Here is a 25,233-nt window from a genome sequence, read left to right on the forward strand (position 1 = left end):
CAGCAGCTAACACATTTTGTAAAGGTAGATGGGCATCAAAAGTTTCAAAGGGTTGATGAGTGGAAGTAAACACTATCAGCTAAGTAAGTCCATTGACATAGTCTTCTTTTTCCAGACTGTTAAATGCATCTCTTAAGAAGCTGATGTTATGAATATGTATTTCATCTGCATCGTGAATAAACTGGATATTTCTGATTTTAGTAGTATTGCAGTATTTTGGATGTTTCCCTTTCCACATACAGAGACAAATAGAGAACCTTAAAAGAGTTAAAACTAGAATAGAATCCTAGAGATGTGATTCCAGGAGGCATTGTTACTTTTACTGCTTCAGATCATGGTCTTGTCCTTCATTTTATGTTCTTAACCTTCAGGAAGAAATATTCTGCATCTGTGCCAAATATTAGACAGGAAGATACTTAAATATGATGTAAAGGACATGAGCAATGAAACATACAGGACCTACCATAGACTGGCACAGTTATTTAGATCTGTTATTTTTCAAGTGTCTCCATGCATTCAGATCATTGTCCCTCATGTGAAGTATCAACTGACACCTTTCTGAATTGAGCAGTGAAATGATAAATACAAATAAACACACTTAAATTTTTAAGGTTTCCCAACAGTGAAGCAATGAACATGACAGTGTGCAGAAGGTATGATGATAAGAAATATGACTTGTTCATCACAGAAATCAATAAAGAGAACCTAGTTTAAAAAAAAGATACAGATACCAGCCAATTGACAAATAGGTGAGACTTAATCCACCTACAGCTTCTACGTTTCGTAGCTATTTCGCAAAGTAAACTGAATCCTGTTGCTGTGGTTTAACCCCGGTGGGCAGCTCAGCCCCACACAGCTCCTTGCTCATTTCCCCCCGGTGGGATGGGGAGAAAATTGAAGGGTGAAAGTGTGAAAACTTGTGGCTTGAGATACAGGCAGTTTCTTAGGTAAAGCAGAAGTTGCATGCACAGAGCAAAGCACAGCAAGGAGTTCGTTCACTGCTTCCCATCCTCAGGCAGGTGTTCAGCCACCTCCGGGAAAGCAGGGCTCCATCACACATAACAGCGGCTGGAGGAGACAAATGCCCTAAGTTTCCCCCCTTCCTCCTTCTTCCCCCCAGCTTTTATTGCTGAGCATGATGCCATATGGTGTGGGATAACTCTTTGGTCAGTGGGGGTCACTGTCCCAGCTGTGCCCCCTCCTAGCTCCATGTGCCCCCCAGCCTCGCTGGTGGGATGAGGAACAGAAAAGGCCTTGAGGCTGTGCAAGCACTGCTTAGCGATAACTAACATGTCCCTGTGTTATCAACGCTCTTTTGGTCACTATTCAAAGCTGCTATGAAAAAATTAGCTCTATTGCATCCAAAACCATTACACCCGCTTATTCTTATAAGTTTGTTACAGTCTCCCACTAATTTCAGTGGATTTCTTCTTTATAAGGCATAAAATTGCTTTTTCTTTTTAGCCTCTTGTTCTAGAATATTCCTACCATAAAAAAACAGATTTGAAAAGTAGACTTTCAGGGAAAGTTTTGTTAAGAAAGTGTATATTTTTAAGCACTGTTGCTCCTGTCTGCATTGTTATGTAGAATTGCTGCAACTTTCTTGTCTTCCGGTCACCTACTTTTGCTGTCCACCTGTCTTCCTTTTGACTAATTTTAACCTCTAAAATTCCCTCAGTGACTCCACGTGCCCTGTTTAGGTGCTACGTAACACTTCTCTGCTGCTGCCTGACATCTGTAATCTGTTTTCACATGTTTCTTTACCTTCGAACGTAATTCTGCAAACTCTCTTTAATGACGAAATACACTTTAATGCAGTAATACATACTTTCATGTCTCTCTCACATAGCCACCATCATAACACTTTAGTCCACGTGTACCACCTTCAGATGTGTTTGTAAAATACACACGTTCATTTTAGCTCCCCAAAAAGCTAATTTTCCTCATCCATTGCACTTCAAAATCTGGCCTTGCAGTGTCAATATTTTGGAGTTCCTGTGTTTTTTATACCTTTCTTCTTTTCCTGAATTCTTGCATGTTGCTTCTGTTACTTTCCCATTCTGGTCTGCAAATTTGTTCTTTCCAATATTTTAAGTATAATATAGTTGTCAGAATATTTAAGCAGATTTTGGTCCGTTTTTCAGAAGCAAATCCCAGAAGCAATTTGATGAGCATATTATTTTCAGCCTTCAGAACCTTACATTGCTGAGCAGTGCATGCTGTGAAATTACAAGTTAAGTGATGTAGTTAAATGAATGTGTCACTGAACCCTACTGATGAATCTAATAGGTATTGTTCTTTCTATGTTAGCTTGCAATAAAGCTTTTGGTTTTAAAACTTTTTTTGGAAGCAGTACATTCTGTGGAGGTTTCGTAGATGTGAATTCCAGGCTGATTTCCTAGGCCTTAATTTGATATAGCGCTTTGAAATGTAGTGATGCCAACTGTTTTGCCAGTGCGTGTGGTCAGAAAAATACTTTAGTCGAACCTTGTGACCAGTTTTTCATTTTCATCATCTTGTGAAGCGCTTCTTTCTCTTTTGTCTTCTGCAAAGGCAATCAGTTGTGTTCAAGGATTGCAGATCACATTACTCCAAAGTGTTACTGGTTTTTGTTTTAAAGATTATGCATACTAATAAGATAATATAATGGATTTAAAGCTGAACCATTAATACAGCATTCATCTTCCTGGTAGAAACCCAGAAAAAAAGCAGTGGAAAGCTCTAGTAACAGCGACAGTGATTCGGGCTCCTCTTCAGACACCTCAAGTGAAGGCATAAGTAGTAGTGACTCCGATGACCTAGAGGAGGATGAAGAGGAGGAGGACCAGAGTGCTGAAGAGAGTGAAGATGATGAATCTGATTCTGAAAACGAAGCACATCACAAAACCAAGAACAAGGTATGATACCTCACTCTGCTGCTCATGGTCTTGTCACTGAAAGCTGTTTGTGAAAAATTGATCTGTTCATGTTTGTACCAGTGAGTAATTATATAGTTATGCTTTAATGAATGCTAAGAATACTCTTTTTGGTTTTGCTTCAGGGTTTTCTGGGTTTTTTTTGCTTTCTTTGTGTGTATGCATGTGTGCCTTTTGTTGTTCTTTATGGGCTAAGAGTTTAACTGACTGTTATTTTTGTTATAAAGTGGAAAATACAAAGAAATTAAGTGCAGTGTGCTGACAGTATATTAGGAATATCTCTTTCGATGGGTATTGATATTGCTTTGGCTGTTGCTTTTTTCCTGGTAGCCAACAGAAAACAAGATTGGAATCTTGGGTATCCTGTTAGGTTTACAGTCAAAAAATACATTTAAAAACAACCATGATTTAGCACTCCTCTACTAAGCATTGTCTTCACATGCTGAAACTATTGGGGGTGGGGTGGAGGGGGCCAAACAATAATTACATTACAAGATTGCCAAGAATAGTATGATTGTTTCATGGGGACTGATGATGTACCTTTGTTTTTTTAAAGGATCTTTAACTGATCTGATATGAACAGTCAAAAAAAATATTTTGCAGGTGCTAATGCATAGTGGTGTAACAGATATGAAAACTGATGGACAAAAACCACATGAAAAGTCCCAAGAAAAAAGGACACACCAGCAGATACCTCTTGTGTCTGATTCCCAGACTCACTCATCATTCCAGTCCCAGCAGAAGCAGCCTCAGGTTTTGTCACAGCAGCTTCCGTTTATTTTCCAAAGCTCTCAGGCAAAGGAGGAATCTGTGAACAAACACACAAGTGTAATACAGTCTACGGGATTGGTTCCCAATGTGAAACCTTTGTCTTTAGTACATCAAGCCAAAAAGGAAACCTATTTAAAACTCATTGTTCCTTCCCCTGATCTACTCAAAGCAGGGAACAAAAATACCTCTGAAGAATCTCTCTCTTTGACCAGCGACGTAAGGTCAAAACGGGTGAGTGAAAAATCACTGTTGTTTTGATTTATTTGTAACCTGTGTTGCCTGATTAACAAGATGCAACATTGTGCTATCAAGCTTTTTAAAATATAATGTTTTAAAATGATATGTATATTTCTTTTCATATCGTGGTGTTTTGATGTGTTTTTAGAATTGATAAAGATTTCTGAATGATGTAAGTTAATTAAATTGTGTGGGTAGTATATGTTCTGAACTGTGATGGTTGGGGTTTTTTGTTTGTTTTTGTTTTGTTCCTTTGTTTCCTTGTTTTTTTAAAAGCGGCAAATATTATGCTTTAATTTTAGAGATGATTCACTGTATATTACAAGTGCCCTGAACTATTCCATAAGTATATCTTGTAGAAAAGCCATCTACTTGGTGGTACATGTATGCATACCCTAATGTATACATGGTGTAATCATATACACAACTTACTGTCACATAATGACAAACGTGAGTTTCATGCTTGTCATATGGTGGAACTTTACAGCTCTGCTGAAAGCAGTCAGTGTACTGGTGAGGGTAATGGGCAGAAAGAAGGCAAAGGATTTTGTCTTGCATCTCTTCAGGCAAATGAGCAGCTAAAAATCGAGATAAAAATAAGAAAAGTGCTCATGGGTAAATTGTGTGGTCTGGATATTTTTCCTGTGCTTCTCCTAGTTTCACTCAGAAGGCTGATCTAATACTTTCCATATCTATCTAGTATGTAAGCATGGCTTTGCTTCGTTTCAAGTTGAATGGTTTTAAGTCAAAGTAATTAAAACGACCTATTTTAATAATGATTTTCAACAAAGTAGCTGAAAGCCTTTAAAAAAAAATTTGATTTAATCTTGGGTTTTGTTTGCTCTTTAAAGACAGGAGGATATTCATGGACTGATAGCTATTAAAACTCAGTATGGCCACTGCAATAGATTTGATAATCTTTTTTACTGCTCAGGGCTCTAAAATATGTTTACATGTGTCTGTCTTGGCAGTTCTGTAGCTTACAAAAATTCTTTGTAGATTCTCAGTTTGTTTTTTAATAGTGATTATGGTGACTAGTGATGAATTTTCGTGATTTCTATTCAGTTAGATTTGAATGGGGATTAGAAGAGAATAGAAATATAGCATTTTAGAAATTTTGAGGGTTGAGATATATATATCTAAATACAAATATATATCTATATATATATTATGGTATATATTAAAAAGTACATTTACCAAGGCAAGTTTCATTCTTAAAAACAAAGTTTTCTTTAAACTATGTAGTATTGGTGAAGTGTAAACTGGACTTTGATTCACAGCTAACTTGCAGTCCTCAGTGAGGACTGAAAAAATCTTCTTATCACTTATTATTTATTCCTACACCAGAAAAGCAACACTATTTTTCCTCTCAACTCCCAGTTACTTCGTAAAATTAAAATAAATTAGTCATTTACCTGAAATGATTAAATAAATTACAATTATGAAAACATATGTTTTTGCCATTAGAAGAGGCTTCTGCTGACAAATTTAGGTTATGAGTCTTCAGCTGGTGATACATCACCCATTAAGTGGTTTGATTTCTTTAGAACTTTTATTGGAAACATGCACTGTGTGAATATTTATTTTTATAGGTTTTAATAAATTTCATATTCAGTTTTACACATCAGTAACTTTAAGAGAGTATTGTATTTGACTTAGTATTTAAATTTTTTTTTTAAATGTGCCATCTTTATCCATTCTATTATTTTGTTCCATCAAAGATGATGTATTTTCTTCTTCCTTGGAAGAGTCTTGAGACTAAATACAGCGTAAACTTCATATATATTTCTGAGCCAGTATTGATTAAGTTTTACCTGAAGAACTTTCAAGTACTACTTTTTCAGAGTTAAAATACGGGCATATCACAGTACTTCTGATTAATATCTCCCCCCTCCGCCCCCCCATTTTTAAAAATAATTTTTTTCTATGCCAAGAGTCTTCCTCTTGGTTTTCTGCTAGTATTGTAGCCATTAGTGTGTTGTATTTACCTTGTGCTTTAAAATGAACAAATTACTGAAGCTAGTTTGACATGATATGCTGAAATGAGTAAAAAGCAGAGTTCCTCTATGCTAATACCACAGAATAGTGTCTTTAAAATTATTTTTTTTTCCCCAAGATGCTTAATATCTTTAGGAAAATCACTGTCTAGAGCAACGTAGCAAGTGAAAGAGCTTCCCTACATAATTTAGAGCTGCCTCATCTTGAGTTGAATTTGTCTTTTCCTAATTGACATAAAGTGAAAATCACGAGAGAGATTTACATAACTTGTAGCTACTGATCTCTTCTGTTGTAGCTAGCACCTACTTTTGACCTACAAGAAATAGCTTAGCAGATGTTTAAGATTTCACAGAGTTCACCTGTCAATACTAAAGAAAAAAAAATATTCCACATTTTATTCCTCTGTCTTCTTATTTCTTTAGGATCAATATAAACAGACATTCCCAGCAGCACAGCTAAAGAAACAGGAATCATCTAAGAACCTGAAGAAGGTTATTGCAGCTTTGTCAAGCCCCAAACCAACATCTAGTTCACCAGCTCATCAAAAACTCACATCCTTGGAAAACAACCATTCTAATCCATTCCTGACAAATGCACTTTTAGGTAATCATCAACCCAATGGAGTTATTCAGAGCGTCATCCAGGAGGCTCCTCTTGCACTTACTACGAAACTGAAATCCCAGACCAAGATCAATGAAAGTGTAGCCATTTCTAGTAGTACCCCCTTTTCTCTGCCAGTAAACTTGAGTGCATGTGGGAAAAAACCAACTGGTAACCGGACACCTGTTATGCCCTCTACCTCTCCTTTGTTACCTGGTTCAGGAAAGGATAAAACAGTGAGCAATAATGCAGTAAATGCAGTAAAAACACAACACCGCCTTCATTCTGCAAAACTGGTGGTGGAGCAGTTCAGAGGGGTAGACTCAGATGCCCCCAGCAGTAAGGACTCTGACGACTCAAATGATGATGATGACGACGATGAAGATGAAGATGAGGACGATGAAGATGATGATTCTGATGATAGCCAATCAGGTGGTTTAACCTTTTTAATAGGAAAAGCAGAAACTTTATTTTTTAAGTGTTGAAAACATGCATTTCCCACCATATTTTAAAACGGGTAGGAGATTTTGGGGCAGCGTGGTCCACACAGTGTCCCACAGATATCCTGGAAAGTAGCACGTGTCTCCCAGTCCCCCGTTGTGTCATATCCAAAATCGTGTTTTGGGTATTCTGATAGTTGGTCATATGGCAAGTATACTTCCAGCTGTCCTGGTAAGATGGCTTCACAGCCTTCTGGAAAGGCTGTCAAGAGACCTACCTTCCAGATCAACCACGCAGCCTGCAGCTCATGTGGTGCTTATGTCGCATGGTGCCCAGGAATGGGGATGGAGAGAACAGGCTGGTTGATGGTTAATTTTTCTGGTAGGCAGAGCCTATCTGCAGAACAGGCTTCCCCAACTAGAGAGGGACTAAAGAAAGGCCTTCAAATTGTCAGGAGTGGCAAGAAAGGCGTGTTTCTAGGCTTCATTCAGGAGCACAGTACTCAATGAGCAAGATTAGAGAGAAGTACCAGGACAGTTGTAAAGGGCTGCAGTGTTCATAGATAGTGTTCAGGCTACTATTTTAAAGGCTCATAAGCAATTCAGAAAGGCAAAGCCTGTTTTAAAGTGTTGATTGTATTCCCAGCCACTCCTTTCTCCCCTGTGTGCCGATATGCCTTGGGTCCAGCTCCACCTTCATCATTCTCTTTCCCCCTCTCATCCTTATCCTGTCTGCCCTTTACTCTACCTCTGTTACTTCCTTTGCCCAGATCGCCACACTTACAATTCTGACACCTTTCAGCCTGTACCCAGTTCCATTGCTTCCTCTTCATGCTAGATATCACCACCTGTCAGGTACCCTATCTGTGGTAGCATCCAACCACTTCCTGGCTCACAGGGGATGTCTTGGCTGTAGCTCATTCTGGGGTAAACAGTCTCTTACAATACTGCAGCTTCTGTCTCTCATCTCCTCATGGAAAAACAAACATCCAAAACAACAGTGCGTTATCATGCAGAATTACTTTATGCTGTCATATTTGTAGTTGTTTTAAAGTTTAGGTAGTTAATTAGAAATCTATTCAAGAGTTTTTATTAAAAAATTGAAGTCAGAAGAGTTTCTTATTTAATAAGACTTTGCAAGTGTTAGAGCTTAAATGTGTTTGCCATTAGTTATCAAGTCATAATATGCCTTTTGCCAAACTTCTTTTAAACAGAGTCTGACAGTAATTCAGAGTCAGATACAGAAGGGTCTGAGGATGAAGATGACGAGGATGATAAAGATCAAGATGAATCGGATACAGACACTGAGGGTGAAAAAACTCCACTGAAACTGAATAAAACTTCATCCTCTGTGAAGAGCTCTTCCATTGGTCTTGCAGCTCATCCCACCCCACTTAATCTCCAAGTAGCAAAGACCCCAAGCTCTGCACCAGCTGCCTTATGTCCTGAGTCCCAGCCTGCGGTTTTTCTTGGGACAGCACCATCTGCTCTTACACCAAGTACACACTGTGGTATCTGGATGTCTTTTGTTATAGTAGAATGTAACATCCAAGTGGCATGTGTTGTAGAAGTAGTTATAAAAGTAGTGTAGACGCTGATATCAAGTGATATGTTGACATAAGAAAGCAATTTTTTTTACACTAGGAACAATCTTTCACTGGAACAACCTCCCCAAGGCGTGGTAGAGTCCGCGTTACTGGGGGTTTCTAAGATGCAGTTGAACAGGGTGCTAGATAATCTCATCTAGGCTCATTTTCCCGCAAAAGGTTGGACCAGATGATCTTTTGAGGTCCCTTCCAACCTGGCCTATTCTATGACTCTGATCTTTTCACGAGTGTTTACAAGTGACATTAAAATCGGTCAGCAGAACTACAAGTTCTCAGGACCTGAAGGCTACACTTAGTCCAGGACATTTTAGCTCATAAAATCATTTGAGAGAAAGTAGAATAAAATAGCCAGAGTTGGTATTTATTACATTGAAACTCTTCATTATTCAGTCTTCGTTACTTACCATTTTATTATAAACTAGTTATTATGTATTTCTAATTTCTATGCATTATAGTTTTCACTCTGAATCTTCTGTTTCTGCCCCTTCCTCAACAAATCTAATAACTGTATTTAGTTAAAATATTACTTTATTTATTATTATCTAAAATTTCTCAGTAGAATTTGTGGATTACATGCAAGGAATTACTTTTAAAATGTTCATGAAAAGTACATTTAGCATTTGATGTTATATAATGTTTATAATCCTTCATTTGGTGACTACTTTGTAAGATTTAATAATTACTACTGCTACAGAAAAGGATGTATTTTTGAAAGTCATACTTCTCAATTTGCATAGTAAGAATTAAATGAAATTGCATATCTACTACTTTGAATTAGAAAGTTGATATTTAATTCATGTGCAAGTAACTAGACTTGAAATAGGGACATCCCCTCAAACGTTGGTTTTTATATTTGGATTCAGTGGAATAGGAATTTCATTCCCTGTCATCAGGGGCATTAACTTTCAAGCAGTGTAACGTGATCTACTTCATACTTTTCCCAGAAACAGGCCTAGTAATCACACAGTTTGTAAAAGACTTCCCGTGCATTAGGAGTGATCCAAATTGTTAAAATACAAAGTTATTTTTTTTGCTCAGGTAGCTGTGTTGATTTATGATGCTTTCAAAAGGCTGATAGCAGATTTTTGTCTGTTTATGGAAGTGGGAGGTAGAATAAATTAATTTTGTGTCCTTGTTTTAGGTGTAGTGCTTTTCATAATAAGAATGACTGTAATACAATTAAAATATTTTTGTGTCCGTTTTACCTGAAGCTGGTCAGTCACTGAAGAGGTCTTGTGTCTCTTCTCTGTATCTGTTTTTTCACGGGACAACTCATTTTTTCAATTCACTTGTATTTGGGCAAGCAGTCTCCCTCCCTCCACTGTGACTACTGGAAGTAACGTAGGAGTCAGTTGGGTTAGTTTAAGGCTGCAGACATGTGACCAAGAGGTTTGGCATCCAAGCACGGGCAGTTCCTCAGTGCTTTCTGTAGAGCACTCTTAAAAGTTGCTTCCAGACCGTGCAGGCATGTTAGTTGGAAACCTGTGCCATTGCACCATATGACGCTCCTTTGGGCTGTAAGAGGTTGGAGCAAGTTTCAAGGTTTCAGTCTGATGATGATACTCTCTCAAGTTCATTTCCACAGGGAAGAGATATGTCATGTTCTTTACACAAGGTCCAAACTACCTCTTTGAGAAATGCATCTTCCAAAAGTTTGTCTGTGTACATAGGTCATGTCCTACAGTTCTCTCAGAGAGGCCTGAGAAAAGTATCAGCCTTTGGCACTCCATAAAACCCCGTTTGGCAATCGTCTCTATCATATTATTGGTTCAGTCTCCTGACTAGCACCAAACACATCTGTTTTCACTTTGAAAAGCTGGAATAATCCTCAAAATTTTCTGCGTTTGGCAGTTGAATGCAATCTATACACATTGCTTTTTGAAGGCTGAGCCTATAATAATGTATGAATTTTTAAAATAAAGAGTATTTTAATTTTCATCTTCTGTACTGAAAAATTTAAATATGGTCCAGTATAGAGAAACAGGTGTAGAAGGAGATATTTTGGCAATACCTGAGAGCGCCAAACAAGGCAAGCAGTTCAGTATGGCATAATTTTAATTTTTTTTCCTTGTTTACAATTTTAGAAGAGGTTAAAGGAAACTTAGAGGAAAATGTATTTCCAAAGGAGAATAGTTACATTAATTTTCTTGGCATTTGAGGTATGAAATTGCTAAATATAAAAATTATTTATCTTTTGGTTTGGAGATATAAGAATAGACAATATATTTTAGGAATGTGTTGTTCCCATTCTGTAAACTCTCTTAGGTGTTAATGAGAAATTCTGTTTTAGGTATTTCAAAAAGACGAAGAGTAACAGATGAACGGGAGCTGCGTGTTCCTCTTGAATACGGGTCAGTTATGTATATACTTGATTTTCCTTAAAGGTAGATAACACATTCAAAAGTCAGTTGGTAAAGAAATGACAGTTTAAAGATTTTTGATGCTGAATGATAAGGAAAAGGCTTCAACGATTTAGATTTTCCAACTCACAGTGACTGTGGATCTCTTTAATACTGTCAGCATATTTCAAGTGTTAGTTTTTGTGCATCAAATTTGCTCCTATGCAAACATGACCTGTCTCTTAGTAGTTTTGCCACTCAAAATTAATCCTGGTGGTTAGATCTGAGGCAGTATAGACTCCAAATAACTCCCTAAAATACAGTTCTAAGCCATTTGAAATCTGATGATATATAAGTAGCTTCATACAAATAAATCCATATACAGTCAGAGTTTGGACAATCTACGTAATAAAAATTTCCAGTTTTGCCTATTTGATTTATGATGCCCTTGTCACATTTTAGACATGTGCCTTTTTCCTGTTATGTAAAAATCTTAAATTGACATTAATTACTTGTTTTTTAAAAAGTGTATGCAACTTGTATGCAACTATTTCATATTACTCTAGCTGGCAAAGAGAAACACGAATCAGAAACTTCGGTGGTCGTCTTCAAGGAGAAGTAGCATATTTTGCACCGTGTGGAAAGAAGCTGAGACAGTATCCTGAAGTAGTAAAGGTACACTCCTTTTTTTTTTAAACTTCTGTGTTCTAATGCTGCTAAGCATGCTTGCAATTAAAAAATGCCTTTTTTTTCCCCTCCAGTAAAGATACTTATTTCAAAATATCCTGTGATGTGAGGTGTAATGTATCTCAGTCTGTTACTGATTTGATCTCCTGTAAATGCATATCCCTTTGATAGAATATGCAAAACATTACACTCACAAAGTTAGCTGTACATCAAAGCTGGGTTGTAATTATTTACAAGCTGAAGTGGAAAAATATGTGATTTTTTCAGTATCTCAGCAGAAATGGAATAATGGATATCTCAAGGGACAATTTCAGCTTCAGTGCAAAAATAGGAGTGGGTGACTTCTATGAAGCCAGAGATGGACCGCAGGTATCCACTTTTTAAAAAGTAAAGTCTTTGATCCAAGGAACATTAACTTAAAATTAGGTGAAGTAATTTTTGCTGCAATCTGAAGCATTTCTTGTTTTTAGCTAATTCTTTCTAAAAATTGTGCGTATGTCATAACAGTAGTTATATTGAGACGCTGAGAGCTTGATCCTGGGCAGTGTTGAATACCGTTCATCTCAAGTGATTTAATTAGGAGGTTGCAGGAGTTCGGCATGCCTTATGATCAGCTCTGAGCCTGGATTTGTCTAGTACAAAAGAACTCTGAGCTACGTATTTTATCTTAGTCCGCGTTCAGTTATTTCTGACTAAAACCCTTTTTCTTCCTTTACTGTATAAACCTAATATTGATAGTAATTTACGTGTATGTGTTAAATCACACTTTTTTCGTGTTTTCATGTGCATAATGTATATAAAATACATGTTTCAATACAAGCGTTTCCTGTATTGAGAATACTGTCTGAGCTTCCTAAAACATAGGATTTTTCGGGAAGGAGTGCTGAGTTACACCAGTTATGCTTTATAGTGGTAGAACTGTAAGACTTTATGTAGATACCACACAAGAAGTAAGATTGGAATTTTAAGGAAATCAGTACTATGTTCGTGCCATACTACGTTACTGTATTTTGGTCATGTTGCCATTTCTTCAGGATGTGCGCGAAAGTTTTTGGACATTTGTCAGTGGATATATTTGCTTCTTTAAAAGATAAGTATCCTGAATATGTTACTACAGGAATGTGGACAGATATCATGTTCTCAGCAATCTCGAATCCAGGCTCTAATTAAGCTGTATCTCCTTGTGATACCCTGTACAAATACATAATGTTTACAGTATAAATTTGAAAGCAATAAAGACTGAGTTCATAGTAAGCAGCTACTTCTAGGTGGTGCTTTCTGACTCCTGGCCTACAGGGTAAGACATTACTAAACCATCTTCATGTTTGGCCTTCATAAAACAACAATTACAAGTTCATGTAGTTGTGAACTTCATTATGTACCTTAATGGTTTGGTTGAAATAATTCCATGTACCGTGAACATAATGTAATGTCAGGGGATCTTCTCTTTTTTGTGTCTGTTGCCCATATTACTTCATTAGTCTTGTCCGCTTCTCTAGTTATCTCTTTCTTCTCTCTTTAATTCATGAGATGATGCGCACATTTTGCCCTTCTTTGACACTATAAAACTTCAGAATTAAGGCATCGGGAAGAGCAGGTTTCTGTAGACAAGGTTGACGATATGACTATTAAGTAGCTGTACATCTATCTCACTGTAGTTTCTACTTGTATAGTTTGTGGTAGGTTCCGCTGAGACTTGCTTAGACAAAGGAGAAGTTTTCTTGTTCTTAAAAAAAGGAGAGAAAAAAAAAAAAAGGACTGAAGGCAGCTGTTTCAGATGTGCTAAAACGTATTTACATTTTATGTATGAGCTTTTGAAAGCAAAGATTATCATGTAAACAGTTGAGCTACACTCAGGCTGATAATATTCACTTAGTAAAACAGTATGTAATACTGACTTCATGAATAGAGTTTGCACCCTTTTTACTGACATTTTTAAAATTGTCCAGCTTCAAAATACATGATAATCATATCTTCAATATCAGTATGTGGTAATTATCTCTTCATGGATGTCTGGAGGTAATTCCAGGAATCTTATTTCTGCTTTTGCCATAATTTTGATTCTGTGTAGCCTTTCATGGTTACTCTTGCCTTTCTTTGTTAAATATTTCTGTCGCCTTTTGAGACATGCAGCATGCATTGAAAGTGATTGGGTAAGTTTCACAAAGTTCAAAGATGGAACAAGATGCAAAGAAACGATCAAAGGGCTAAATCATTTATATTGAAGAATTACCTATAGCAAGCCAAAAATACATGGATTGCCTGCTTCTGGCAGCACCTGTGTATCTCTCTCCTGGAATGCAAGCAACCAGATATTATGGGTTATTCAAAGCAGTGACACACCTGTCTGTTAAAGAGAAGCACGTCTGGCAGAAATGGGCCATGAAATAATAAGGGTTAGAGGAATGTTTGAAGTTTGGCAGATGTGGAAATTCAGTGACAGGACGTGGAGGCTTTAAACTGCTGTGGATTAGAAAGATGAGTGTGAATGTGATTTGGGGTGATGGAGTGGGCACTGGTCCTTCTGGGTTTGAGTAATATGGGTAGGAATACTGCATCAGGTAGTAGGTGGAGGAGAGTGTTTTGGCATAATACTGAGCTGTGCCCTAAGATTGCATCGTACAGCAAGAGTATCCATCACAGAATCACAGAACAGCTGAGGTCAGAGGGGAACTCTGGAGGTCACCTTGTCCAACCCCTCTGCTCACGAAGGGTCGCCTACAGCCAGTTACACAGGACCATGTCCAGACAGCTGTTGAAAACCTCTAAGGTGGGAGACTCCACAACCTCCCTGGGCTACCTGTGCCACTTCTCAGCCACCATCACGGCGACAAAGTGTTTCCTGATGTTCAGAGGGAACCTCCTGTGCTTCAGTTTGTGCTCATGGTCCCTTGTCGTGTCTCTGGGCGCCTCTGACAAGAGCCTGGCTCCACCTTCTTGGCACTCTTCCTGCAGGTATTTATACACATGGGAGAGATCCCCCTCAGCCTCCCCTTCTCCAGGCTGAACAGTCCCAGCTCTCTCCACCTTTCCCTTCATAGGGTCATTATGTAGTTAGAGAAAACTTGACTCTTCACGCAGCTCTATTCAGATCCATTTTAGTTGAAGATGAATGTCAGTAAGGGCAAAATACAGACTTTTAAACCTGGATATAGCTCTCTGGGAGTAATTGTTAAGTGATGGTAGACATGGCATGCAGGTTTTTTCCCCAAAAAAAGATACTGCATAAAGCTGTGAAAATAATGGGTTTTTTTGGTTTTTGTGTGGTTTGTTTGGTTTGTTTGGTTTGTTTTTAATCCCCCACCCCAGATGAGTCTGAATGCTTGCCTAGGAAGGTAGCTGAATTCAGGAACATGGAAGGAGGAAGGAGCTTAAAGTGCTCTTTGCCATCTCCTTGGTGTGAAGTAACTCCTATGTACGTTAGTCTTTCTCTGAGTATATGATTATGATACTGCCTCAGAACAAATGCAGTGCATCTTTATAAGGCATGAAGTCTACCTCTTTTAAGCCAAAGTTTAATCTTACTGTTGTTTACTTAAGAGGCTTATTCTGTGAGTACTTAAAAGTCTAAAATGTTTATTACAGACGCAATAAAAATACCATACAGAACAGCCAACAATAAAATCAGCTGTTACAAGTTTTTGTAATGTAATAGTAATTATTTGTTTCCTTTTCTAGAAACTAGAATTTAAAATATTTGTCCTATTCTGAACTTTGCAATTCTATTTAGAAAGCTTTCCTGTTAACTTTTTCTTACAAATCAAAACTGAAATTAATGAGGATGTCTGCTGTTTGCAAAATGTCTATGGTTTCGTTCATTAGTTTGGTTAATGGGCTTTGAGCTTGATTCTGCTTCCATGCATAGTTATCTGATGCCTTTTTTGGCAAATGTCCTGATTAGAGTACAGTATTTCAATAGATGGTAATTGCCTGAAGGTGGGAAATCGAATTAAAATCTTATTTTAGTTAGTTTCAACAATAAAACACAACATTTCACAGTGTTATTCCCATTTTATCTCTAATGCTTGTGTAGTGAAGCTTAGATTTTATGGAAGACCTTGATTCTCCTGTGTTGGGGCACAACCACCATATTTTTTCTTGGAATATTGAAAATCCACAGACTATCAGATTGTATGTTCTTTTAATAGAAATGTATTTTGGGTCAGATTTTAAGATATCTGAGCACAAAATATAGATGGTCAATTAGCTCCTTCTTAACACTTTAATGGATCTGTTCTGGACTATTTTTGTTTTGTCCTCCATTGAACTTGTGGAAACATGTTGCATCCACAATGTCCTTTGGTAGGTGTTCTTGCCTTTCCTTGAAACACCAGCTCCTTTTGCTTATTAAACCTTCTAGCTTCATTTGATGGTCTCTAGTTTCTCTTTTGGGAGGCATTAGGAAAATGTAATATGTATCCATAGTCTCTGTGGCACTAATGATCTTGTAGACCTCTATATTTCTTTTCTGCATTTTTGTTATCATTAGTATCATTAACCACAGAAAATACAAATACAGTGCAAGAGCAATCTCCATTGCAGGATCTAAAGTTCTTGAACTATGGCTGCTTCTCCTCCTTTTCTTTGAATTCTATTTTGCCTCCCTCCTACTTGTGGTTTATGGGATAAGATTTCCTAGGCTGGAGGTTGATGTAGGTGATAAGTACAGTATTAAATTGAGATTACATTGCTCAACAAACTGAATCTGTGATAAATTATAGATTGGGTACCAGACAGTGAAATGAAAGTGTATTGCTAAGGAGTACTCCAGAAGAGACAAAATGAATTCTGTTTAAGTGGTAGAGGCAACTATTTTGGATTAAAAAGTCCTTAGTGGTGATGCATTGTACACATGGTGATGCATTGTACACATGGTGATGCATTGTACACATGGTGAGATGGTCATGATTCTGAATAGCTTGTTTTAGGAACATAGCTAATAGCAAAGCCCTTTGGAATGTCTGCAAACTAAGTGTGAGATACACTCTTGGGATGGTTTTAACTAGGAGTGGTTCAGGCTTCAGAAAAAGGTATATTTACAGATACTGATAACTTCCTTGGAATCTGAATGTTTCATTAGCAAAATGCCATTTCTTTTGTTAAATCTGATATCAGACATTTGTAATTATAAAGAATGAGTAGAAAGAATTACAAGATAAATGGTCAGAATAAGCAAATAAAAAAATGTATTTCATGGTACAGCAAATTTTATTTCAGTACCTGTGTACATACAAATGTGAAAACTTGGTAACGTAAGTGTATTTTTTCTGAACGGATACTTAATTAATGTGTTCTGTAAGTTACCAACTTTCATTTTTTCTTTAGTAGACATTTTCAAAGTCTTTTATAAAGCTTTTTAGGGCAAATTATGGAGTAGTCCTGAAGGATACTTAGCTTGCATTTTTCCCTGCATTTTTCAAAAACTTGGGAAAATGGTAGAAGATGTTAGTTTTGAAATACTCCAGTCAAACAGAATCAGATAGACTGTGCTCCTGTTCTGCTCAGTAGACACAATAAACTCTACTTTTTATCAGTTAAAGTAAAGCTATTTGTATGTGAGGACTAACTTGGGTATTTGTATTAACAAAGTATTTCAGTATTTGTTTTGGGATTCCACAAAAAAAATCCAGCAGTAGTAGTGAAAGAAAGAGTTGAATGTGTTGCTGCATACTTTGTTTAGTTAGAGACTATAGTTAACATAACTTTTAGTTCAGACGGGTGGATTCTTAGAAGTTACAAACTTTTGATTGCTTCAGGTTGGTGCAGAAATAAATTTCCTTGCAGTGGATGAAGGGAGAACTAAGTTGTACTAAATAAAACTAAGATTGAAATGAGCCTGTATTTTTCAACTCAGTTGTTGAGATCTACAACACCCCAGAAAATCGTATTTGAAAATACACTACTGCCTTTCCTTGTTATGTGTGTCAAAATTTCTGTAAACGCTAACGGAAGACAGTGGCTCATAGCTTGACACATTTTTTCATTCACATTGAGCAGTGGATTATGTGAAAGCAGAGTAGCTACTTCTGAGTTTATATAATAAGGAAGAATGTATTTTGCCTTTTAACCAGATCACTTATTACTGAATCCTTTTTAAAAATAATTAAAAATAACACAGGAATGGCACACTAGCTAGATAATAACTGTGTACATCACCGAATAGTCTTCAACACCTTGCATAGCAGTACAATTTACAAGAGTCTGTATTGATAATCTCTCAATACATAGCTTTTATGCATCATCAAAATATTGTGCTACCCAAATAGTACATCACAGCTCTCACATATTTTATATATATAACTTAATGAAAAAAATATATGTATATCTTGCTGTTCACATCCTCAAGTATCTTATTTTTCCTTTTTTTAAAATCTGTGTTTATAATGCTTGTCTGTGAAATGTGTCAATTAAAAGGGTATGCAGTGGTGTTTGCTGAAGGAAGAGGAAGTCATTCCCCGTATCAGAGCTATGGAGGGGCGTAGAGGACGACCACCAAATCCAGACAGACAGCACTCTAGAGAGGAGTCAAGAATGAGACGACGTAAAGGCCGACCTCCGAATGTTGGTAGCACTGAATTTCTAGACAACACTGATGCAAAGCTTTTAAGAAAGCTCCAGGCTCAAGGTAAGAAGTACATTACTGTTTTCACAAAAGGAGGGTATCGGCATATAGAAAGTTAATGTTTTTTCTGAAGAGGAGTGGTGTGTTTCACTAGGATATTAGTATACAACTTTTTGTTTTCAAGAGCAGTAAATGTGTATGTGATTCAAAGGAAGAAGCGTGCGTGTAAATGTGTGCCTAAGAGCTTACTCAATGGTTACTTTATTTAGATCTAAATCTAAATCTAAAAATACAGACGTCCAATAATCTGGTTACCACTGATGGTTGGGGTTTTTTTTGAATTGGCACAAATTTAGATATTTTTTTCCCCCTGTATGAGCTCAAACAACAGTGGACCTAGAAAGTGAAATTGAGAACCACAGAAGTTAGCATCTTTGGGAAGCTTTTGGCTGTTCCAGGGAAAATACTTTTCTTGTGAAATCCCTGATAGTGACAAGATTTAAATGCCCATAAGGTTGAATAGGATCCTATAATAAGTAGTACCAATGTTGACAGTAGAACTTTTGTGATACCAAGTACTGCTATATATCCAAAGCATGAGGGTCTGGTTTTAAATAAACATCAGGTACATGACCTTTGAATTTCAATTCTTTAGTCCATAACTGTATCATATATTCTGAATGCATCTAATACAATATGAAAAAAATCTGACAGCCCAGGAGTCTCTTAACTGTTTTAACTTAAGATTTAACTGTTCTTTCATGTGCTGACTGTGGACATGTTTGCTAGCTACCCTGTATTTTGCGTAATGTCCATGCTAATGGTACGTGTGCCTTTAGTATCTGCCTCAGTGTGATTCTTTGCATCTTTTTCCCATGCTGCTTGCATAGGACTGTTCTGTATAGATATATTTAAGGCATTCAATGGTAATGATTTGGACACATGGACAGAGAGAAAGAAGGCAGTTCTAGAAATATCTTAGTACGTGGTATGTTTTGTAGTGTTGCGGTGTTAAGGTCACCACCACCTTTTGTTCAGTCTGAGAATTAGGAAACTATGTCAACTGCTGAAGCATCAAAGCATCTGCTGCGAGGCTGTGTATTTATTGTTGAGACACAGCAACTGATTCCAGGAGTCTTGTCTTAGTGGGAAAAGATAAGCCCTAGTCACTAAGCCACTTCGCTTCACTTTGTATCTTCTCTTTCCCTTATTGGTCACTGCAAGGGGTGGAGTGGGGGAAAAGTATTTAGGAGCACTCTCCCATGCCTGTTTTCCCACCACAGAATGTAGCATTTAATACAATGAACAAAAACATATGGTCTATATATACAAGAAGATTCAGCATGTAAAATATTTGATGTTACGTATGTTCATATCTACCTTGCAGCTTTTTCCCCCTCATGAGAACATAAGAAATGTCTCAGTGGCTCAGCCCAGGGGCTGATCTAGTGCAGAGCTCTGTCTCCAGTAGTGGCCATAGGAGATGCTGCCTGGAGAAGGCATGTGAACTTGATCACTTCTTGGTCTGTTTACTTCCTCATACCCTGTGGCATCCTGAGGTGTTTTATGAGTAGTGTGGTAGAGCACATTTTTTTTCTTCCTCCATTTATTTTCCATTTATGGAACTGTTGCCCATGAATTAGCCGGTTCCTTGTTTTTTAACCTCCTGACAACGCTTGCTCTACCAGCCTCCTGTGGCAACAAGTTCCAGAAGTCTGCTAACTACTGGACCACTTTCATTTTTAAAAAATTATCATCTTTTACTCTCAGAGGGTGCTCCCTTGTTCCATTATTGTGGGGTTTGGAGAACAGCAGTTCTCCAATTTGTTATCCACCACCTTGATGATTTTGCAGACTGTGATCCTCTCTGTCCTTAGTCTTCTCCTCTCCAAACTGAAGAGCCCAAGTATTTTTAGTCTTTTATCAGGAAGTAGTTGTTCCATCCCTTGGATCCTCTTACGTGTCCTCTAATTTCAGTATTTCTTTTCTAGGTATATTACCTTACGTTTATCTGTGATGAAGTTTCTCTGCTACCTTTGCCCACTGTTTTGCAGGGCTCTTCCAGAGTTCCTTGCTGTCAGCACAGCCTTGGATTTTCTAGAATGCTTAATATCATCTTCACATTTTGGGGTTTAACTTTGCAGCCCCAATTACAGGTTTCATCAATGAAAGAAGATATTAAATAAAAGTGGTTCTAATATTGATTTGTGGAGAAGCCCTCTACTAACTACTTTATCACAGAGAGTGATTGCTGATCTCAGCCCTTCACCTGCTATCATTTAAAGAGCTTTCAGTCTGTGAAGCTTTCCTTCAAGGACATAACACCTTCGTTTTATTACTAATGTTTGACTTAAACCCTAGTGAAATCCTCTCTGAAACTCCGAATACATTATGTCCATTAGATTCTCTTTATCCCCCCGAACTGACCCTCTCATTGAGACTGCATATGAGGCAATTCTCTGTGTAGAAGTCACACTGACTGTCTGAACCGATGGTGTTTTGTTATGTAGTCAGTAAGTACATATATGACACAATACATACAATAAGAATCTACCACCTCAACAGGAAAGGAAAATTAGACTAACTGATCTGCAGTTTCCAAGACACAGTGGCTGTTCTTAATAATATGGTAGACACCCAGACTGTCTCTATGGTTTCATGTTAGTGTTCCTTCACATTTCTCACCTTGCTCTGTCCCGTGCTGGTGATCTGTTAACATCTGGCTTACTTTCTCGATCTAATACTTCTTTTATATTTACCTCAGATTCATCTAGCTCTTCTGACCTGTCTGCAGTAGACGATGCACAGAGTAGGGGAATCTACCCAACATCTGGGCTGCATTAAAGGAGTGTGGCCAGCAGGGTGAGGGAGGTTATCCTCCCTCTCTACTCTGGCCCAGTGAGGCCACACCTGCAGTGCTGGGTCCAGTTCTGGGCCCCCCAGTTCAAGAAAGACAGGGAACTGCTTGAGCAAGTCCAGCACAGAGCTACCAAGATGATCAGGGGGCTGGAGCATCTCCTGTATGAGGAAAGGCTGAGACACCTGGGTTTGTTCAGCCTGGAGGACAGAAGACTGAGGGGGGATCTCATCAATATCTATGAATATCTAAAGGGTGCGTGTCAGGACGATGGGTCTAGAATCTTTTCCGTGGTGCCCAATGACAGGCCAAGGGGCAACGGGCACAGGTTGGAACACAGGAAGTTGATAGTGAAATGTTGTCAAAATAAATGTGTGCAAACCAAATCCACTGTTTTCTCTATCTTTACCTCATGCAAGTGTCTGGAATATGAGCTATATCTTTAATGTTGGACAGCACTGTTTCTACGAACTTACTGTTTTCTTTTTGTAACAGAAATAGCTAGGCAAGCAGCACAAATAAAGCTACTGAGAAAACTCCAGAAGCAGGAACAAGCTCGAGCTGCCAAAGAAGCAAAAAAACAGCAAGGTAAGTATTACTTGTGCATGCTAGCAGATTATTTTGAAAAGTGTTAATGAAAAGCTACCTGTCACTTGTTATGTCCTGCTGATAATAACTTTTTGTCTGCTTTTGTTTGTTAGCTATTATGGCAGCTGAAGAAAAGCGAAAGCAAAAGGAGCAGATAAAGATCATGAAGCAGCAGGTAAACTTTGTGGTTGCTAAATTATGTTTTGAATTACTGAATTAGGGGTATTTAATTATTTGGTAAATTATTAGATATGCTGATTACAAAGTGAATTTTTTAAATTAGTTTTAGAGATCACACAGTGACTATTATTTAAAATTCTAAACTCTGTAGTCATTCATGTTGTCAGGACATCCCAATTTTGTCTGTGTTGATTTAAGCCACCCAACATATGTAATTGCTTGCCTATATCCGTAAGAAATTAAAAAACTGCTACTTAAGTGCAGTGATGCGGTCTTCCTTTATTTGGTTTTGTGAAAACAGTGTTATATCTGTTTATGTAAATACTGGAATAGTGTAATTAGCTTCTTCAGTGACTCTGGCTGGCTGTCAGTGGTTTTAGGTTGTGTGCGAAGGGTTGTATCTCAGTATGCCAGTGAATTGGTACACGTTTTTAAGCATACAAATATTGTTAAATACTGTCATAGCAAATAGTTCCAATAAAAATGAACCCATATAAACTTTACCAAATGAAGCTACTTACAGAAACACGCTTTTAATTTTTCTAACAACCTATTTTAACAAATTAGTGAAAAGTTATGTATGTTGGGAATCTGAAATTCTTTGAAAGAGAATAATTTGCATCCACAAACATATTTGTGTGGTTGGTTTTTTTTATATTTATTCTGTTCAGTATGAAACTTACTACAGAGTTCAGAAATTAAATACTTCATCTGGTAGCAGTCAAAGGACAAGTGCTTTAGCTTTCAGTGAAAAGATTTTTTCTGTTCAGTATTGTTATTGCTTTAGCTTTTCACCCTCTTACAGTGACAGAGAATAAGCATATAGATCCTTCTAAAACTAGGAGAAAGTTGGCTTTGGTATGCCAACTCAACCTGTACTACTGTTGAATTAGTATATGTATGCTTAGTACAGATAGTACATTTAATTATTTTAAAATAAGAATGTCTAAATATTGTTTGAATTAACTTTTATGTTCAGTGTTCATATTCTTATTATAGTAGTATTTATCACCAGGTCCAACCATTAACGTAACACGTCCACCACTAAACCACGTCCCTGAGCACCACATCTACATGTCTCTTAAATATCTCCCGGGAAGGTGACTCCACCACTTCCCTGGGCAGCCTGTTCCAGTGCTTGACAACTTTCTTGGTGAAGAAATTGTTCCTAATATCCAATCGAAACCTCCCCTGGTGCAGCTTGAGGCTGTTTCCTCTTGTCCTATCGCTTGTTACTTGGGAGAAGAGACCAACCCCCACCTCACTACAGCCTCTTTTCAGTTGGTGGCAAAGCGCGATGAGGTCTCTCCTCAGCCTCCTCCAGAGTAAACACTCCCAGCTCCCTCAGCCACTCCTCATAAGACTTGTGCTCTAGGCCAGGCCCTTCACCAGCTTTTCTGCCCTTCTTTACACATGCTCTAGCACCTCAATGTCTTTGTATGATCTCATCATCTCACTGCTTAGAAATAGTACTAGAAAACCAGATCTCTCATCATTTTGCCTGTAAGTGGCATCCTGAGGTGTTAAAAAGCCAATGACAATATAAAGGCCTTTCACATCTTTAAAAACCAGCTATTAAAACCTAACATATATTTTTTTAAAGTAGTTAATCAAAATTGTTCTTCCTGCAGACTACCTTAACTACCCCTGGAATAGATAACAATTAATCCTTAAAATATTTAGATTTTTCCATGAAAAAAAAAAGCTCAGTATAGTAGACAGCAGGCTAGAAGTTGTCACTCTACCATCTATGAGTTAAACTAGGAAAGGCTGACTGTTCAGCCTGGAGAAGGGGAGGCTGAGGGGGATCTCTCCCATGTGTATAAATACCTGCAGGAAGAGTGCCAAGAAGGTGGAGCCAGGCTCTTGTCAGAGGCGCCCAGAGACACGACAAGGGACCATGAGCACAAACTGAAGCACAGGAGGTTCCCTCTGAACATCAGGAAACACTTTGTCGCCGTGATGGTGGCTGAGAAGTGGCACAGGTAGCCCAGGGAGGTTGTGGAGTCTCCCACCTTAGAGGTTTTCAACAGCTGTCTGGACATGGTCCTGTGTAACTGGCTGTAGGCGACCCTTCGTAAGCAGAGGGGTTGGACAAGGTGACCTTTTGTAGGTAGTGACAGCTTCAGAATTTCCACTTCTGAAGGCAATCCATACAGACAAATAATGCAGATGGGTTTTTAAGAGCATTGGACTTGTATCCATTCGCATCACCCTATGATTTCAAAGCGGTCCTTACATTCTTAGGTGTGCAGGGAGCATGAATTGCTTAATTGTCAAAGACATCAAATCCAGACCTTGTTTATAATCACCATATTCCTTCTCGATGTATAAACTGATAAAATTTTCATTAATCTAATGTGTAGAATACTACTTTTGTTCTCTGAAATATTTCTTTACTCTGATCTCTACTGAAAAGTTTGTTCTGTATTAACTCTAGCCTTTGGGGAATCGAGAGTGTGTTGTACATAGTGTCAACTTTTGTACAGTTTTGTTTGTAAAGTATAATGGGGGATAGTAGAGACTTAAGGTACGTGCCATGAGCTTTGCATGTTGAAAACAGAAGTTGAACACTGTATATACAAGGTCCCTGAATTAATTTGCTGGATAAGGTAGTCATATGCTGGAGTTCTCAATAGTTTAAGGAGCTGATAAGATTTGCCTGAAGTTTGTAAGACCTCATGTGGTTTTCTTGTATTGGAGCTCTATTCTTCAGGAGTTTTTCTATGATTCTGTTCTGTGATTGCTCCTTTTCTGTTAAATATTTTAGATTGTCTTTTCTTATGGGCTTGGCTTTGGTTTTAGTTATTTTTCAGTAAAGTATATAAATCACTATGTGTTCTCTAGAAAGTAAAATTTTGGACTAGTCCATGCTCTAGAGTCTGACCAGCTCACAAAAAAGAATGTCTTCCATACAGACAGATTTACCCTCACTGTTGGAAAACATCTGCTGCTCCAGGGAAGAGCATTGAGCTCCATTTCAGGCTTCTGAGTTAGGCCTCCAGCTTGCAGGGCTTTTACATGGGCTGGGTTTTGCTGTTAAAACTTTCTAGTACGTCCAGCTGTGAATGTATTGCAACACTGCTCTTCATAATGGTCCCTTCCTAGTCACTGTGGCTCAAGCAGCTTTTTTGAGATAATAAAACCTCAAATACTGTGCTAAGAAATTTTTAATAGGAGGTGGGGTTATTACTATTTGATAGACAAAACCCATGCAGCACAGGAAATGTGGACTAATCCTAAAGCTTGCAATGATTGCATTTCTAAATCAATGCACTAAGACCTTATTCAGATTTTAGGAACTAATTCTTGAAAAAGTATAAATTAGAATGCGGTTACTCAGCGTGTGTAGTGCTTAGCTTGATCATTTTCTTCTTACCATGGTGAAACACACTGAAATGTTGTACTGCCCTGTGGCTGCTGTTTCAGTTACTTTTTTTGTTATTTCACTC

At 37.8% G+C, this 25,233-nt stretch overlaps 1 protein-coding gene across 18 annotated transcripts in view; it reads left to right on the top strand.

Annotated features, from left to right (window-relative positions):
* Nucleotides 1-25,233, top strand: part of BAZ2B (bromodomain adjacent to zinc finger domain 2B) — a 165,869-nt gene that overhangs the window by 102,039 nt on the left and 38,597 nt on the right. For 10 of the 18 annotated variants that reach the window (XM_064450866.1, XM_064450867.1, XM_064450865.1 and 7 more), the window contains 10 exons: nt 2,694-2,897; nt 3,519-3,917; nt 6,344-6,953; nt 8,176-8,472; nt 10,859-10,919; nt 11,474-11,582; nt 11,862-11,963; nt 18,009-18,219; nt 21,509-21,601; nt 21,715-21,776. In XM_064450866.1, coding sequence (XP_064306936.1) covers nt 2,694-2,897; nt 3,519-3,917; nt 6,344-6,953; nt 8,176-8,472; nt 10,859-10,919; nt 11,474-11,582; nt 11,862-11,963; nt 18,009-18,219; nt 21,509-21,601; nt 21,715-21,776 — 2,148 coding nt within the window. The remainder of the gene's footprint in view (nt 1-2,693; nt 2,898-3,518; nt 3,918-6,343; nt 6,954-8,175; nt 8,473-10,858; nt 10,920-11,473; nt 11,583-11,861; nt 11,964-18,008; nt 18,220-21,508; nt 21,602-21,714; nt 21,777-25,233) is intronic. The other 8 variants (XM_064450874.1, XM_064450876.1, XM_064450877.1 and 5 more) reach the window with 3 other exon arrangements.

The sequence above is a fragment of the Phalacrocorax carbo genome, chromosome 5 (assembly GCF_963921805.1).
Source record: "Phalacrocorax carbo chromosome 5, bPhaCar2.1, whole genome shotgun sequence".
In the NCBI taxonomy this organism is placed as follows: Eukaryota; Metazoa; Chordata; class Aves; order Suliformes; family Phalacrocoracidae; genus Phalacrocorax; species Phalacrocorax carbo.